Source organism: Sebastes umbrosus, chromosome 9 (genome assembly GCF_015220745.1).
Source record: "Sebastes umbrosus isolate fSebUmb1 chromosome 9, fSebUmb1.pri, whole genome shotgun sequence".
In the NCBI taxonomy this organism is placed as follows: domain Eukaryota; kingdom Metazoa; phylum Chordata; class Actinopteri; order Perciformes; family Sebastidae; genus Sebastes; species Sebastes umbrosus.
In genome coordinates this window covers 1800819-1818496 of record NC_051277.1, presented here as the reverse complement: position 1 = coordinate 1818496, position 17678 = coordinate 1800819, and the positions used below count along the sequence as shown (strand labels likewise).

The 17678-nt window shown below is 38.9% G+C and overlaps 1 protein-coding gene across 2 annotated transcripts in view; it reads left to right on the top strand.

The window, feature by feature from the left end:
- The first annotated feature begins 4375 nt into the window (after positions 1-4375).
- mgat4b (alpha-1,3-mannosyl-glycoprotein 4-beta-N-acetylglucosaminyltransferase B) overlaps positions 4376-17678 on the top strand; it is a 78777-nt gene continuing 65474 nt past the window's right edge. The window contains exons 1-2 of one of the 2 annotated variants that reach the window (XM_037780052.1): positions 4376-4423; positions 7296-7600. In XM_037780052.1, the coding sequence (XP_037635980.1) occupies positions 7504-7600 (97 nt within the window). In that variant the 5' untranslated portion in view covers positions 4376-4423; positions 7296-7503. Of the gene's footprint in view, positions 4424-7220; positions 7601-17678 lie in introns of those variants that run through there. The other variant, XM_037780051.1, reaches the window with a different exon arrangement.

Below are 17678 nucleotides of genomic sequence, written 5' to 3'. Positions count from 1 at the left end.
TCCTCCTCCTCCCCCTCCCATCTCCTCCTCTTCATCTTCCTCCTCTTCCTCCTCCTTCTCCTCTTCCCATCTCCTCCTCCCCCTCCTCCTCTTCCTCCTCCTCCTCCTCTCCCTCCTCCTCCTCCCATCTCCTCCGCCTCCCCCTCCTCCTCTTCCTCCTCCTCCTCCTCTCCCTCCTCCTCCTCTTCCTCTTCCTCCTCCTCCTCCTCTCCCTCCTCCTCCTCCTCCTCTTCCTCTTCCTCCTCCTCCTCCTCTCCCTCCTCCTCCTCCCCCTCCTCCTCTTCCTCCTCCTCCTCCTCCTGCTCCTCCTCCTCCTCTCCATCATCACTGAGGTTCTCCTGAATCTCATTAACTGAATGAATTATTCCTAAACTCTATTTATAGTCACATTTCCTTCCTCAGTTTGTTTGGTTTCCTTCCTCTTTTTCTTTACTCACCTCCTTCCTCATGTTGTTGTTTTATGGAGATTCTCTGAGGAGGTTCCTGTTTTTTAAACATTAAGCTCAAATGACACCTTTATTTTATTATTAAATACTTGTATTGTGCAGATATGTCTCCTCTGGGTATTGGATGTATTTAGTGTTCTTGCTCCTCAGTATTGTGTCGTGATTGTGGCGCAACAAGTGACGAAGCCATGATTAAAAGTGATAAATAGACGTACACATTCAGTGATAATGCCTGATGAAATGCCAAAGAAAAAATAAACATCATTCATTTATATTTTCATGTGTTTTGCAACCAAAACATGAAGTTATTCACAATCCATTCACTCAGTTTCCCTGGTAACACCTGAGGGTTTGTCTAATGCCTGGAACGATCAATACCATCCCATAATGTTCATATGCAATGGAAACGTTGTTCACTGCTCCAGTAAATAGCTCAGCTACAAGCCAGAAAGCTAACGTTATGCTAGCATAATCATTATTAGGGTTATATTGTGTTTATGAAGACTGCTGTTCATATTGTTGTTAGAGGTTTGATGAATATATTATTGATTAGAAATGTCTGATAAAGTTCACTGGACCAGTAACTATATAATGTATATATACATGTATATATAGTGTTCTGTATATTATATAGTGTATATATACATGTATATAGAGTGTTCTGTATATTATATAGTGTATATATACATGTATATAGAGTGTTCTGTATATTATATAGTGTATATATACATGTATATATATAGTGTTCTGTATATTATATAGTGTATATATACATGTATATATAGTGTTCTGTATATTATATAGTGTATATATACATGTATATATATAGTGTTCTGTATATTATATAGTGTATATATACATGTATATATAGTGTTCTGTATATTATATAGTGTATATATACATGTATATAGAGTGTTCTGTATATTATATAGTGTATATATACATGTATATAGAGTGTTCTGTATATTATATAGTGTATATATACATGTATATATATAGTGTTCTGTATATTATATAGTGTATATATACATGTATATATAGTGTTCTGTATATTATATAGTGTATATATACATGTATATATAGTGTTCTGTATATTATATAGTGTATATATACATGTATATATATAGTGTTCTGTATATTATATAGTGTATATATACATGTATATATAGTGTTCTGTATATTATATAGTGTATATATACATGTATATAGAGTGTTCTGTATATTATATAATGTATATATACATGTATATATAGTGTTCTGTATATTCATGAAACAACAGGGAGAGGACACCACGATGCTTTGAGCTTTTATTTTTCTTGGATCACTGGTCTGCTGGAGGAGAAACACACAACAATGATTAATACATCCCGTTACTGTGAATGCTGACAGTGTACATTGAAATGATCACTTACTTCTCTTTCTAATCCCCTCAGTTTGTATTGTTAAGTGTGTGCTGTACAGACATCTGACAGTTTGTGAATTCTGTAAAACACATATCAGTTCTTAACTCTGCATGGTGTGGATGTCCTACACATAACACTCACTACGTGTTGACCAACACAACCACGCTGGCTGACCTGCAGTGAATCCTGGTTGAGGAATGGAACGCCATCCCACAGCAACGTGTGACCAGGTTGGTGACCAGCATGAGGAGGAGGTGCCAGGCTGTTGTGGCTGCGTATGGATCTTCCACCGCTACTGAGGCTCCTGATGGTGTATTAAATGAATAAAGTGTAAAATAGTCAATATGTCTTGTTTGTTCCTTGTTACTGATAGAGAGTTCAATCATCCAATCCACCAAACAACTCAAAACAAGAGTCAACACCAACAGGAGAATTCACTGTTTACCATTGGCAGAGCATTTTGGCAATTTTTACTTGGGCGCTCCCCACATAATCAGCTGTGCTGCTCATCCCACAAACGCATGATCCTTACAAGTTGGACATCATTGTGAAGGTAAATAAACAGGCTTTCCAACAATGTAAAATACAATGACCACTAGCATTGTAATAACAGAGAAATAATCCACCAAAACACAAGTTTACTAACTTTTTTCCCCTAGTTTATAATGTGACAGTATGTTTAACAACTAGACTAACTAGCTATCCAGCCTTGTCATTGTCCCCAAATTATTATCAAGTTATCACGAAATCTTGATCAGCATAGCGCTAGCATAAAACTAATTTCTTACTTAAAATTTGCTGGAAATGACCATTTGAAAAGTTAATGCTGGATTTAATATGTTTAAAGCCATAAAGGTAGAAATTCACAGTAAAAAGTAAGGGTTTTCAGTAATGCTCTTAAAAACTCTTTGCTGTCTTCAGCAGACATCCAAGCTTCACATTCAGGCTCTGAGGTTTCAATAATAATATAATATTTAATATTAAACTTCTACCATTGCAGTCTTTGGTCATATATTCATGTCAAGATGAAGGTGAAGCTATTTTGTGCATAAATAAATAATATTCTGGTCCTCAGGGTGGTGCTGAGGGGATCAATTATTATTTAATGTCATTATAACTGTTGTTTTTATAATAATAAATAAATAAATAATATTCTCTTCTGGTCCTTAGGGTGGTGCTGAGGGGATTATTTATTATTTAATGACATTATAACTATTGGTTTTATAATAATAAATAATATTCTGGTCCTCAGGGTGGTGCTGAGGGGATCAATTGTTATTTAATGTCATTATAACTGTTGTTTTTATAATAATAATAAATAATATTCTAGTCCTCAGGGTGATGCTGAGGGGATCAATTGTTATTTAATGTCATTATAACTGTTGTTTTATAATAATAAATAAAATTCTGGTCCTCAGGGTGGTGCTGAGGGGATCAATTGTTATTTAATGTCATTATAACTGTTGTTTTTATAATAATAATAATAAATAATATTCTGGTCCTCAGGGTGATGCTGAGGGGATTATTTATTATATAATGTCATTATAACTGTTGTTTTATAATAATAAATAATATTCTGGTCCTCAGGGTGGTGCTGAGGGGATCAATTGTTATTTAATGTCATTATAACTGTTGTTTTATAATAATAAATAATATTCTGGTCCTCAGGGTGGTGCTGAGGGGATCAATTGTTATTTAATGTCATTATAACTGTTGTTATAATAATAATAATAAATAATATTCTGGTCCTCAGGGTGGTGCTGAGGGGATTATTTATTATATAATGTCATTATAACTGTTGGTTTTATAATAATAAATAATATTCTGGTCCTCAGGGTGATGCTGAGGGGATCAATTGTTATTTAATGTCATTATAACTGTTGTTTTATAATAATAAATAATATTGTGGTCCTTAAGGTGGTGCTGAGGTGATATTTATTATTTAGTGTCATTATAACTGTTGTTATATTGATAAATAAATAATGTTATTATTTTGAGCTCAGAGCTGTACCTGCTGTAGATGAACACTAGATGTCAGTGTGAACCCGCAGAGAGGAGCTTTATAATTATATTTTTATCTTTATTAAAGATACTAACTTTAATATTCTTAATTAGTTCCTTCAATTTACTCATTTAATTTTTTTTATTCAGTTGTTAGGGTTAAGGTTTAGTTAAAAAACAAAACATCACAATTATTCATACATAACCCATTAAAAAAATCACCATTCCAGGATCCTCTGGAAAATCGAGCACATGTACCAAAAAAAAGCTCAGTAAAGTAAATAAAATGTATTTTTAATGTGTATTATTCTTCCATTTGTTGTAAATATTTGACACATTTTAAAGAAATAATGAGGAGGTGATTCATGAGGACAGAAATGTTCCTGTACTCAGTCTTAATGTGTTTAATGTGTGTAATACTGAAACCAACCAGCAGGTGTCGTCCTCTCACCACTAGAGGCGCTGTCCGGCTGTTGGATTCAGCTTCACAGAAGAAGACTAGCAGGAGACTAGCAGGTAGCTTCATTAAAAACATCAGTTTATACTATATTCACTATATTCACTCTATTAAAGGTGAGTTGTTGTATTAGAAAGACAAACATTGTTCTAGGAGATAGTTATTGTTGTTAGTAAAGACTAGAGATAAACTATGAGTCATTTAGTTTAGTAGAAAACTGTTGAATGTAAAGTTATTAGCATTATCCTAGCATGCTAACCTGTTAGCATTAGCCTAGCATGCTAACCTGTTGCTAACGTTACTGTGATGTGTTCAAGGAAACATGTTTATTTCTGTTTATTTGTTTATTTGTTTATTTGTTTAGTTATTTTACACAATTTAAGACTATACAACATAACAACAAAATAAATGAATGATATAAAGTTCAGGAAGGGTCTGATCTGAAGCCTCCACCTAGAGACAAGATTAATATAAAGACATAATATGACTACATAATAGTGATAACAAAACAATTAGGACAAGATATATATAATAAAAACAATAACAATACAGTAAATATATCAAAAAAGACAAGTGTGTGTGTGTTGCATGGAAGTGTATGGTTAGTGTTTGTGAGGAGGACATTGATTTAAATATCTATAAAGACTTCTTCAAACAACATTGTGAGTGGGATAAAATAAAAAAACATAAAAACAGATACATGGAAAACATGGGGAAAAACAATTACAAGACAGCAATTAAATGACCCTTTAATTGTTTAGTTTGAGAAGAAGTGTTAAACCCATTAAATTCAATTATAAAAACATTAATTTGAACTATATTCAAGGTTAGTTTTGGTATTAGAAAGACACATCGTTTAAGGAGATTGTTACTATTGTTTTTCTTTTCTTTCTTTTTTTTAAACAATATTTTTATTGAATTTTACATATAGACATATATACACATACAGACGAACTACCAATATTAATAATTAAATTATACAATTAAATGTTTAGTCAGAATTTCAAAGAAAGAGAGACATGACATTTCATGTATTTCACTTATCTAACAAAGAAAACAAATCAAAGATTCAATAAAAGATAAGACAAAATAAATAAATACCTCAAAGAAGAACAAAAGAGATTGTTAGTGTTGTTAGTAAAGACTAGAGATAAACTAGGAGTCATTAAAGACTAGAGATAAACTAGGAGTCATTTAGTTTAGTAGAAAGTGTTGTGTACAAGCAGTTTATTTCTGTTTAGTTTGGAATAAATCATGTTTCTAAGAAGAACAGCAAGAGAAGAGTGTAACCCACTAAATATAATTAAAACATTCGTTTTAACTGTATTCAAGGTGAGATTTGATATTAGAAAGACATACTTGTTTTAGTAGAACAAGGTTGAATGTGAGGTTATTAGCATTAGCCTAGCATGCTCACCTGTTGGTTAACGTTACTATGTTGTGTACAATTACATCATTATTACATACTACATTCCTGTTTACACCTCTGTGTGTACATATACTACCTCTCGTCATGTGTATAAATACTATATCCTGTTTATATTCTTTTTTTCTATACTTTATTTAGAAAGTTCAATACAGTAGTTACATAAACATGTTCAGATGTTTCATTACAAAAAATAATTCAGTAAATATATTTCACAGTATAAAAAATAAAATAATAAATTATAAAACAAATAAAATGTAAGGAATGGAAAAGATGAATAAAATAAAAAAACAATTATGGTCTGTTAAACAATTGGAATAAATTTGAAATGTCTAAATAATCTAATTATAATTAATATATATATTAATTAATAATCGAATCATTTTTGCTACTTTAGAATTTTTGAGTTTTAAGTTTTCAATCATAGTCGAATATGTTTTAAAATCAGTACCTTAAAATAATAAAAGGAGTCTTTTAAGCCATATTATTTTATGGATATATTATTTTGCTAAGATCCTGTTTACATCCAGTTGTTCCCATCTGAAATACTGTCGTCAGCAAAATTACAAATTTACATTTACATTACTATATTATATTTACTTATGTTTATATGTATTTTACCTGCACTATTTTATGTCTTAGATTCTCATTTTACATTTACTTGTGTGATTTCCACTTTTATATCTACATATTTTATGAGCATGTTGAAGGATTTTCATTACCAATGACTGCTCTGCTGGAACTGACATATGACAAAGAAAGATCCTTGAACCCTTGAGGCAGGTTTATAACGTTTTTCTGAGAGGAAGAACAGCAAGATAAGAGTGTTTAACCTGTTAAATGTAATTAAAAACATTAGTCTTATCTATATCAGTGGTGACAGGAGGGAACGTTGTGTTTAATTTGCTTCTTCCTGTGAATCAGTTTGGTTTTACAGCCTGAATAAAGATGATTATTATTGTATGTTTATTATAAAGCACATTATCACTTCTCTCTCTTCTCATGTCCTAATGTCTCTCTACCTGTCCCTGTCTCCTCCCCTCCCTCTCTCTCTCTCTCCTCTCTCTCTCTCCTTTCTCTGTCTCTCTCTCTCCGTCTCTCCTCTCTCTGTCTCTCTGTCTCTCTCTCTCTCTCCCTCTCTCTCCTCTCTCTGTCTCTCTCTCTCCTCTCTCTGTCTCTCTCTCTCTCTCCTCTCTCTGTCTCTCTCTCTCTCCTTTCTCTGTCTCTCTCTCTCCCTCTCTCTCCTCTCTCTGTCTCTCTCTCTCCTTTCTCTGTCTCTCTCTCTCTCTCCTCTCTCTGTCTCTCTCTCTCTCTCCTCTCTCTGTCTCTCTCTCTCTCCTTTCTCTGTCTCTCTCTCTCCCTATCTCTCCTCTCTCTGTGTCTCTGTCTCTCGCTCTCCCTTTTCCTCTCTCTCTGCCTCTCCTCTCCCTCTCTCTCCCTCTCCTCCCTCTCTCCCTCTCCCTCTCTGTCTCTCTCTCTCCTCCTCTCTCTCTCACACTCCCTCTCTCTCTCTCTCTCCCTGTGTCTATCTCTCCTCTATGTCTCTCTCTCTCTCTCTTCAGTGTCGCTGCTGCTGTTCAGACGGTAACAGCTCCGCCCGCCTCTCTCCGTCTCTCTCTGTCTACCTGTCTGTCTCTCTCTCTCTCCGTCTACCTGTCTCTCTCTCTCTCTCTGTCTACCTGCCTCCCCCCCTCCCTCCATCCTTCCATCCCTCCCCTCCGTCCCCGTCCTCCCCCCTCTCGGTGCGGACATGCTCCCGGTGCTCCGGAGATGAGGCTCCGTAATGTCTCCTTCCTGACGGTCTTGTTGTTCGGGCTGTGCGGGCTGGTCTCCCTGTCCTGGTACACCGCCTTCAGCAGCTCCAGAGGTAAGACCCGGTTCATATGTATGTGTGTGTGTGTGTGTGTGTGTGTGTGTGTGTCTGTGTGTGTCACGGTGTGAGGACCGGGGCTCGGTGCAGAGGAAGGTCGGCTCGGTTTCTGTTGCTGCTCCGCTTTGTGTGTTTTGGATGTTGCAGGAGAAAGCAGAGACGTGAACATGATGGTGTTGATGTGAGAGGAAGGCTGCAGGCTTCACAGGCTTCACAGGGTCTGGAGGTACAGGGAGCGCTGGATTCATGGTGCAGCACATGCCAGCTGAGAGGAGAGGGTCTACATGAAGGGGGGAGACACAGAGAGAGAGAGAGAGAGAGAGAGAGAAGGGGGTTTGGTTTGATTTAGTTGCAGAAATAACACATGATGATGAAGATGTGAGGGGAAGCTCCAGCTGAGGTAGAGGAGGGAGCGCTTGATTTACTGAGGATGAGAGGAGAGGGTCTGCATGGAAGAGAGACAGAGAAGGGGATAGGAGGATGATTTTGTTGCAGAGAAAAACACAAGATGTTTGTGCATGTAGAGAGAAGCTCCAAGCAGTGAGGTAATGAAGGGAGCGCTTGATTCGTTGTGCATCACATGCCAGGTAAGAGGAGGGGTCTAGATGGAGGTGGTTGGTTTGATTTTGTTTTATTTAAAGTGTTGCAGTAATAAACAAACACAAGATTCTTGTGCATGAGAAGCTCCAACTCCTGAGGTAATGAAGGGAGCGCTTGATTTGTGATGCACCACATGCCAGCCAACAGGAGAGGGTCTACAAGGAGATGGGGAGACAGAGAGAGAGAGAGAGAGAGAGAGAGAAGGGGGCTTGGTTTGATTTAGTTGCAGAAATAACACATGATGATGAAGATGTGAGGGGAAGCTCCAGCTGAGGTAGAGGAGGGAGCGCTTGGTTTACATTCCAACTGAGAGGAGAGGGGTCTGCATGGAAGAGAGACATGGAGGAGAGACATGGAGGAGGAGATAGGAGGATGATTTTGTTGCAGAGAAAAACACAAGATGCTTGTGCATGTAGAGAGAAGCTCCAAGCAGTGAGGTAATGAAGGGAGCGCTTGATTTGTGATTTGTTTATGCCAGGTAAGAGTAGGGGTCTAGATGGAGGTGGTTGGTTTGATTTAGTTTTATTTAAAGTGTTGCAGTAATAAACAAACACAAGATTCTTGTGCATGAGAAGCTCCAACTCCTGAGGTAATGAAGGGAGCGCTTGATTTGTGATGCACCACATGCCAGCCAAGAGGAGAGGGTCTACATGGAGAAAGATGTTGGCTGATTTTGTTGCAGAGAAAAACACAACATGTTTTTGCATGTAGAAGGAAGCTCCAAGCAGTGAGGTAATAAAGGGAGTGCTTGGTTCGTTGTGATTCATCATATGCCCGGTAAGAGGAGGGGTCTAGATGGAGGTGGTTGGTTTGATTTTGTCTCATTTAAAGTGTTGCAGTAAAATAACAAACACAAGATGCTTGTGCATGAAAAGCTCCCTTCATCACCTCAACTCCTGAGGTAATGGAAGGGAGCGCTTGATTTGTGATGCACCACATGCTAGCTGAGACGAGAGGGTGTACATGGAGAAGGAGGTTGGCTGATTTTGTTGCAGAGAAAAACACAAGATGCTTGTGTATGTGAAGCTCCAACTCCTGAGGTCCCGTCATTATGGAGCGCTTGATTTGTGATCCACCACAGCTAAGAGGAGATGGAGAAGAGGAGAGGAAGGGTTGGTTTGATTTAGTTGCAGCTCCACTTTGTGCTTTGGATAGAATAAAAATGTTCCCGTGCATGTGAGGGGAAGCTCCACTTAATGAGACAGTTATGGGAGCGCTTGATTTGTTATGCGTCACCTGTCAGCTGAGAGGAGAGGATCTACATGAAGGGGTGGGGAGGCAGAGTAAAAGGGACCAGGTTTGACTTAAGCTGCATCCCAAAGCTCTTAATTGCATCCCCGTTTCCCTCACTTGCATCTTTTCCTTGCGTCTTAGTCCCTCCCACCAGGGAAGCATGGAGAGACGCAAGGAAACCATGCGAGGAGAGAGGAAACGAGGAAATACGATTTAAGCGACATGAGACGGTCGTTTCCTTTGAAGCGTCACGTGAAGCGACGTCCGTTTCTGATGACAGCAGCAGCTGATCACATCTGGATCAAATGTCAGTCAGCTTTAACAGCTGTTTGTGTCTGAACTGTACTAATACTAATAAAGACAAGTGCAAGCTGCAGTCTGTATTTCTACTGTGGACTGAGTCATGCTTAGAGGACCAGGAACCATCTCTACTGGCACAATAACTTTATATTATTTATTCATTATTAGCATCAGTAGTTATTGATATTCTGATTGTGAGCTCATTATTTCATAACCCAGAATATGACTACGGTGTTTTTTTAACACTGGACATTATTTATTAGGCTAAAGGGAAAATGTAAATGATGTAACTCATATCAAACCGACGTTCAGGAATCATCAGCCTCATGTGACTGAATGGAAATGAGGATAAATGATGTAAAGGTGTTTGTTGCTGACAGACAGACTCTCCTTCTCTCTCTGACTTTAATAGTATCATTAATAAAAGTTAACGGGGGAAATAACATCATGAAAAGACAAATCATTCTAATAAATAAAGAAAGTTATTTTAAGTCAGTTTATCAGGTTTTATAAACCCCTCTCAGTGTCAGGCTGCTTCACTGGCGGTGTATGAAGCAGAGCTACTGCAGGTCCTTCTGCTGCTGTTCAGAGCTTCAATTAACACAGATTATAACTAGATGGTGAATCAGAAGACAACTAAAATATAAAACGTTTAATATGTGATCTGTTTTCACTCCGGTATGAAACTCAGCGATGTTGAGAGGTAAAGTTATCAGATCAGTCGGATCGGCAGCAGCGTCCAATCAGTGACTGATATCCAATAAGGGGGCGTGTCAGTCGGTAAAAGACTTCCGTGGAGGATATACTGGTGTATCCTCGCTCACAGCTCCTCCGGCAAGCCTCCTCTATCCTCGCTCCTCGATGCACAAATAAGAGCTTTGGGACGGTCTTCAAGATGGCGCACCAGAACAACTTCCGGTTCAAGCGAGGATCGAGGAGCGAGGAAACGAAAATTAAGAGCTTTGGGACGCAGAAATAATACATGATGCTGGTGGGAGCGCTTGATTTGTGATCCACCACAGCTAAGACGAGATGGAGAGGAGGGGTTGGTTTGATTTTTGTTGCAGCTCCACTTTGTGTTGCAGAACAGGATAAATGAAGCTGTGCATGTGATGGGTCGCTCCATGTCATGAGGTAATCAGGAAGCGCTTGTTTTGTGTTGGCCTTACATGCCAGGTAAGGGGAGAGAGTCTAGGTGGAGAAGGGCAGAGAGGTGGGGTTAGTTTAATTTTGTTTTGTTTCCAGTTACACTTTGAGATTGAAAAGATGCTGTAGATGTGAAGGGGAAGCTCCGGGTCATAAGGGAGCGCTTGGTTTGTGATGTACGGCAGGTCAGGGCTCTGTCAAAGATAATAAGAACACTTTAACGCAAACGATATTTTGGAGGTTGTAGCGGCTCAGTTTTAAAACTAGATTTCCAAACTTGCGTTAAATTTTGTTGAGGAAAAACTGTCATGTCCATTTTCAAAGGGGTCCCTTGACCTCTGACCTCCAGATCAGTGAATGTAAATGGGTTCTATGGGTACCCACGAATCTCCCCTTTACAGACATGCCCACTTTATGATAATCACATGCAGTTTGGGGCAAGTCATAGTCAAGTCAGCACACTGAATCGCGCCGCCACGCTACCATAATGCATTGCACCCCTCCTTACATAGACAATGAATGGGAAGCGTGGAAAGGACGGAGGCTGTGGACACGTACCATGACAGGCTTAGAGGGAGGTGACAGACGAGGTATCTTCAGACGTCTTTGGGTCTTTTTCATTATGCTAACTGCTGCTTCCTCGCATCCTATCACCTCGCTTGACCCGGAAATCGTTCCCCCTCCGCCATCATGGAGGATCTTTGAGTCCCTTAAATGCACCTCGAGGAGACAAGGAGAGAAGAGAGAGGAGAGAGGAGGCTTCTGGAGGAGCGGAGAGCGAGGAAAAACTGGTGTATCCTTCACCGAGGTCTTTTACCGACGACACGCCCCCTTATTGGATATCAGTTACTGATTGGACGTTGCTGCTGATCGGACTGATCTGATACACATCAACATCACTGGAGTTTCCAGCTATGATCAGCTGATCCAGCTGTGATCAGCTGCCGCCGTCATCAGAAACGGACGTCGCTTCATGTGACGCTTCAGAGGAAAGGACGTCTGATTTCTCTAGAAACACATTTCCTTGTTTTTTCTCTCCTCGCCACCTCCGCTTGCATCTCAGGTGGGAGGGTCTAAGACGTGAGGAGAGGAGGGGAGGAAAGGAATCGAGGAGACACGTTAGCACAATGAAAAGCACCGTTTGTTGGAAAGGAACAGAAAGATGTGAGGATGTTGAAAGTTTGGACTTTAAAGGTAACGGAAGCGCTTGGTTTGTGATGCATGACATGCCAGAGGAGAGGGTGGATGGGGGTTGAGGGGTAGCGTCTTCAGCTGCTACTGGAGAGGAGAGATGGGGAGCGCTTGATTTGTGAGCCGTGGGTGGGTTTGGACTGAGAGTCAGGTGGGGCGTGCTTCATTTATGACCCATAACAGGCCTGGAAGAGAGGAGTTGTTGGAGTGTGTGCCCCAGGCATCAGGGAGCGCTTGATTTATGGTTTACACAGTTGTGTTCAGCTGTTTTGCATGAACAAGGTGTGTGTGTGTGTGTGTGTGTGTGTGTGTGTGTGTGTGTGTGTGTGTGTGTGTGTGCTTGCAGGCTCAGCTGTCAGGTCCATGGGAGCGCTTGATTTGGGCCTGTGAGGGTGGGTGGAGTTAGTGGGATGGAGAAGGAAGAGCAGGTTTGTGCAGCTGCTCGTTGTTTTGAATCATCTTCTGCTGCAGGAACACACCGCTCAGCTAGAAGAAGAGGAGCGCTTGGTTTGTGATCCATCACCCAGCAGGGGGGCGGCGTGCAGCTGTTGTTGAACAGATGACGTCTGGAGCTCCAGTCTGCTGCACTCGGTGTGTCTGGCGGGCAGGTGGAGACCAGGCGGCTCCAAGGAAAGAGGGAGGGGCGCTTAGTTTGTGATACATTTCACGCCCGGCGGTGAGAGGTGGGGGGTGGGGGGGTGTTGCAGTATGAAAATGTTTCCTGGTTTGCATAAAGTTCAGCTGAGAAATGCAAAAGTTTTGGAGGCTCAGCAGCTTTATAAGAGGAGCGCTTGGTTTTAAACACGGCGCACACCAGTGGGAATGAGTCAGGCAGTAGAAGACATTGTTGGTTTGCTGATATAATATTAATATTTGCTTTATAGTGTGATGATTTCGGTCTGTTCCCTTTATGGACTCGGTTTGCTGCTCTTCCTCCTGACTCTGCTGATAATCATCTATTGATCATATCAGCTCTATGCTCTATGCAACTCATCTATATGATCAGTAGATGATCATATCAGCTCTATGCTCTATGCAACTCATCTATATGATCAGTAGATGATCATATCAGCTCTATGCTCTATGCAACTCATCTATATGATCAGTAGATGATCATATCAGCTCTATGCAGCTCATCTATATGATCAATAGATGATCATATCAGCTCTATGCAGCTCATCTATATGATCAATAGATGATCATATCAGCTCTATGCAGCTCATCTATATGATCAATAGATGATCATATCAGCTCTATGCAGCTCATCTATATGATCAATAGATGATCATATCAGCTCTATGCAGCTCATTTATATGATCAATAGATGATCATATCAGCTCCGGTGTCTCACATACGTAGGATTTATTTTGACAAACAGCTGCATGGAAACTCGTTAACTCTGCAGACTGATTGAGAAATCTGCTGATTACATTAACGACTTCCTTGAGAGGACGTCAGCTTCATCACACGTTGTGACAAAACAACTCAACTGTTTTCATGAAGGAAACTGAGATATTCTCTGTTTATCACGAACACAAAAACACTGAAGAGAAGATCTGTTTCCCGTCGATTCACATTTTTAGCTTCATCAGCTTGTTCTTGTTCCTTTCTCTTTCGTCACTTCCTTCTTGCTCAGACAACGCCCCAAAGAGGAAGAAAAACATCCAAAAAATTTCAGAAAAATGTCTGAAAATAAGGTTGAAAAATGTCAGATAAATACCCCAAAAATTTCTGCAAAAAGGGCGAAGAAATGTAGAAGAATAGTCCGACATGTTTCTGAAAAGACAGTCCAAAAGAATGTCTGAAAAATGTCTGAAAAACCTCTGAAGAAAGGCAGAAGAAAAGTCCGACATTGTATGTCCGAAAAAAAGTCTGAAAAATGTCCAAAAAATGTTGGATACATGTCGATAAAGAGGCAGAAGTAAGGCAGATGAAAAGTCAGACTTATGTCCGAAAAAAGGTCTGAAAAAGGTCTGAAATCCACCCCCTCCCCCATAATTTACCAAGATTTAAACATGGTTCTGTATTTATCAACCGTCTCAGAGTAGGAGGTCAGTCCGACAGTAACGGGTCGAGTGACGTATATTTGATCTCACTGTTACGATGAGGAGTAAAATAATCGATCAACTTTCTTAACTTCAGAAATGAACGATGTCTGCTGATATTTAGGGCCGTAGAGGTACTCGGATCCTTTACTTAAATAAATACACCAATACATTCATGTAGAAATACACTACAAGTAAAAGTTGTGCATCGAAAATCCTGCTTTCAGTAAAAGTACACAAGTATTATCAGCTGCATATAGTGAAAGTTTCAGGGGCACAAAACACCGTAAGTTAAGACTTTGTGTATTTCTACTGTTGAAGGATCTGAGGACGTAGTTTGTGTTGGTTTGAGAGTGGTATTTAGTTTAGCATAGTACAGTATTATGTTCTTGTATCTCCCTCCTGTAGTAGTATGTCCATTTAGACCAGCCTGGTATGTGTGTAAGTGTGTGTGAGTGTTAACCGGGGTCTCCGTCAGTCAGACATGTTCAGACTCGTCTGTTCAGCTTCAGCGTCTCTGATCTGTTGACTGAAGTTCAGCTTCACACACTGACGTTAATCTGGAAGTAAAGAAACACTTTTACACCAAACATGAACTGGATGTTCTACCAGACCAGTGACATCATTTAGATGATCTACTGTACCGTAACTTATTATTGTTAATGACTTATATTGAAGGTATTCGGAGAAAGCCCGGGAGATGGGAGATTTTTCTATTTCCTGATATTCAGTGTACACTTTTTATTTGACATGTTGCACTTTATTTGTATTTAGACGTTTTCTTTTCCCTTTTGGTTTTGTATATTTGTTACCAGAAGATGCAGCATATATACATATATTATGTTTTACGGGACAAAGGAATAGTAAATAACAATATTTTATTTTGACTTCAGCCTCTTTTACAATGCAGCATATTTTCACATTTTTCAAAAATGTGACATAAATTGATATTTTTGTTTTAATTAGCTTCTCTATTAATTCCCTTATTTATTTACTTTTCTGTTTTCCTTTTTATTTATTTATGTATTTAATTTTATTAATTTTTAAATTTGTATTATTTGTTTTTGCATTTGTTTTTATTCATTTGTTTTTGCATTTAATTATTTATTTTTCATTTATTTTTGTATGTATTTACTTATGTATTCATGCATTTAATTACTTATTTATTTCTGCATGATTTACTCTTTGCATATCATCCGTTATTTATTTTCTTTATACATTGCTTTACACATTTCTTTTTACATTTCTTTATGCATTTCTTCCTCATTATGCAAAATCGTGCAGATATTAGCTGAATACATACATAATACATGAATATATGCATACATTTAAAAAAAATATATAAAATGAATAAAATGCAAAAATAAATAAATAAATGTAAAAAAATAATAAAAAATAAATACATTAATAATTAAAAAGGGAAATTAAACAGAATAGTAAATAAATAAGGGAATTAATACAAAGATAAATAAATAAATAAAGAAGAAAATTAAAACAGAAATATATAAATACATTTTTTTAATATTGTTTTTGCTACATTTAATGACATTTATTTATTTATCGAGTCATTTATTATTTATTTTTGATTTTGGCAGGTTCTGTCCTCCATAGAAAAGATGGAGTGTGCTAATATTCACAGTATAAAGAATATGTACAAATTAATAATGAAACACGCTGAGTTAGACATGCAGACTTTAGCCTGTTCTCTAATGTTTAACATCATGTTGTTTAATCTCAGTGAACATGTTCAGCAGATTATTATCTGTGCACGACGGATCAAAACTAAAAGAGAAACTAAACGCTTTCTCTAGAAGTTTGCCGATAAGAATCAGGACTGTGAGTGAAAAGTGTCTCACCGTTTTAATGTTTAATGTCGTTGTTTGAAAAGAAAGAAAGTTGCTGACTGAACATTTAATTTAACAGATTTATGAGAATAAAAGAACAAACTGAGCAGTTGGAAGGTAACAAGACAAAATGGATTCAACAGACCGATGTGGCCACAATCAGGTCGGTTAGAGAGTGAAGTTTTGGTTAAATACCCCTACCACAGAGTACTGCAGGATACTAGAAAGTACTACAGAGCACTACACAGTATAAAGAGTACCACAGTATACAGTATATAGACGCTGTTGGGAAAGCAGCAGATTTTCTGCAGGTTTTGATGCCAAAAATCTGCGGTTAAACCAAAAGTTCAGAGGAATCAGACATGGCTGTGACTCATCCATCTTCCTGATGTCACACACACACACACACACACACACACACACACACACACACACACCTCCCAGCGTTCACTCCCATCATGCTCCTCTCCATCCTTTCCGGACGAAGGCGTGTTCCTGCTGCAGAGCGGAGATTGATTCACACTCTGATGGCAGTTAACCAGGAGGAGTGTGTGTGTGTGTGTGTGTATGTGTGCATGTACGTGTGCATGTACGTGTGTGTGTGTGTGTGTGTGTGTGTGTGTGTGTGTGTGTGTGTGTGTGTGTGTGTGTGTGTGTGTGTGTGTGTGTGTGTGTGTGTGTGTGTGTGTGTGTGGTAGCACTCAGGGTGAATTAGTTCAGTCAGAGAAGCTGCAGACAGAAGGTGCGTTTGATTTATTCATTCCTCTGAGACTGCAGCAGTGATGTCATGTTAACAGCGGTGTGAGGTCAGAGGTCAACACCTTTTTAATCTGGCCCTCTGATTGGCTGTGAACCTGTCGCCATGTTGGACGTCTAAACGCGCCGGTATAAAGGAGCATTCTGCAGCTTTCAATATCAAATATCAGGTTCAAGTTGTTATTTAGTGAATTTAAGACGTGTGTTTTTTCCCCCATATCCTCACCAGACTTTTATTTTGTAGCTTCTGCAGCTTCCTATGTACAGTGAGCACACACACACACACACACACACACACACACACACACACACACACACACACACACACACACACACACACGCGGATTGGTTTACTACATGCAAATAGCAGACGGCTCATAGCGATTAGATGACGCATCGGCCTCTTTCAGCCTGGAAGTGAACATGCTTGGCCTTATCCTCCTGTCACACACACACACTGTCACTATCTCTCACACACACACACACACACACGCACATACATATCCTGCCTGGCATTGTTTAACTGTCATAACCTTGGTTTTACTTTCCTCTGTGGCGAACTGATCCATGAAGTTCAGTTATTCAGTTACAGTTTAAATAGAAGTGTGTGTGTTTGTGTGAGACAGTGTGTGTTTGAGACAGTGTGTGTGTGTGTGTGTGTGTGTGTGTGTGGCCTCTGGCAGCGCTCAGTTTATACCCCCTGTTATGTCCATCCAGAATAAACGTCCATGAATCCACTTAGAAATCAGAGAAAAAAGAGCCGCTGCAGAACTTCACTGAGAATCTTCATGTTTTTAAGTTCCCTTCAGTCTCTCAGCGATCCAGTGATAGATGTCTGTACATTAATGGGTTCTCTGCAGACAGGAGCTACCAATAGATAATTCTGCATACTTTTAATGGAGACTATACCAAAATGTAAACAAATATAGACTAAAAAACATTACATAAGTTGTAATTATT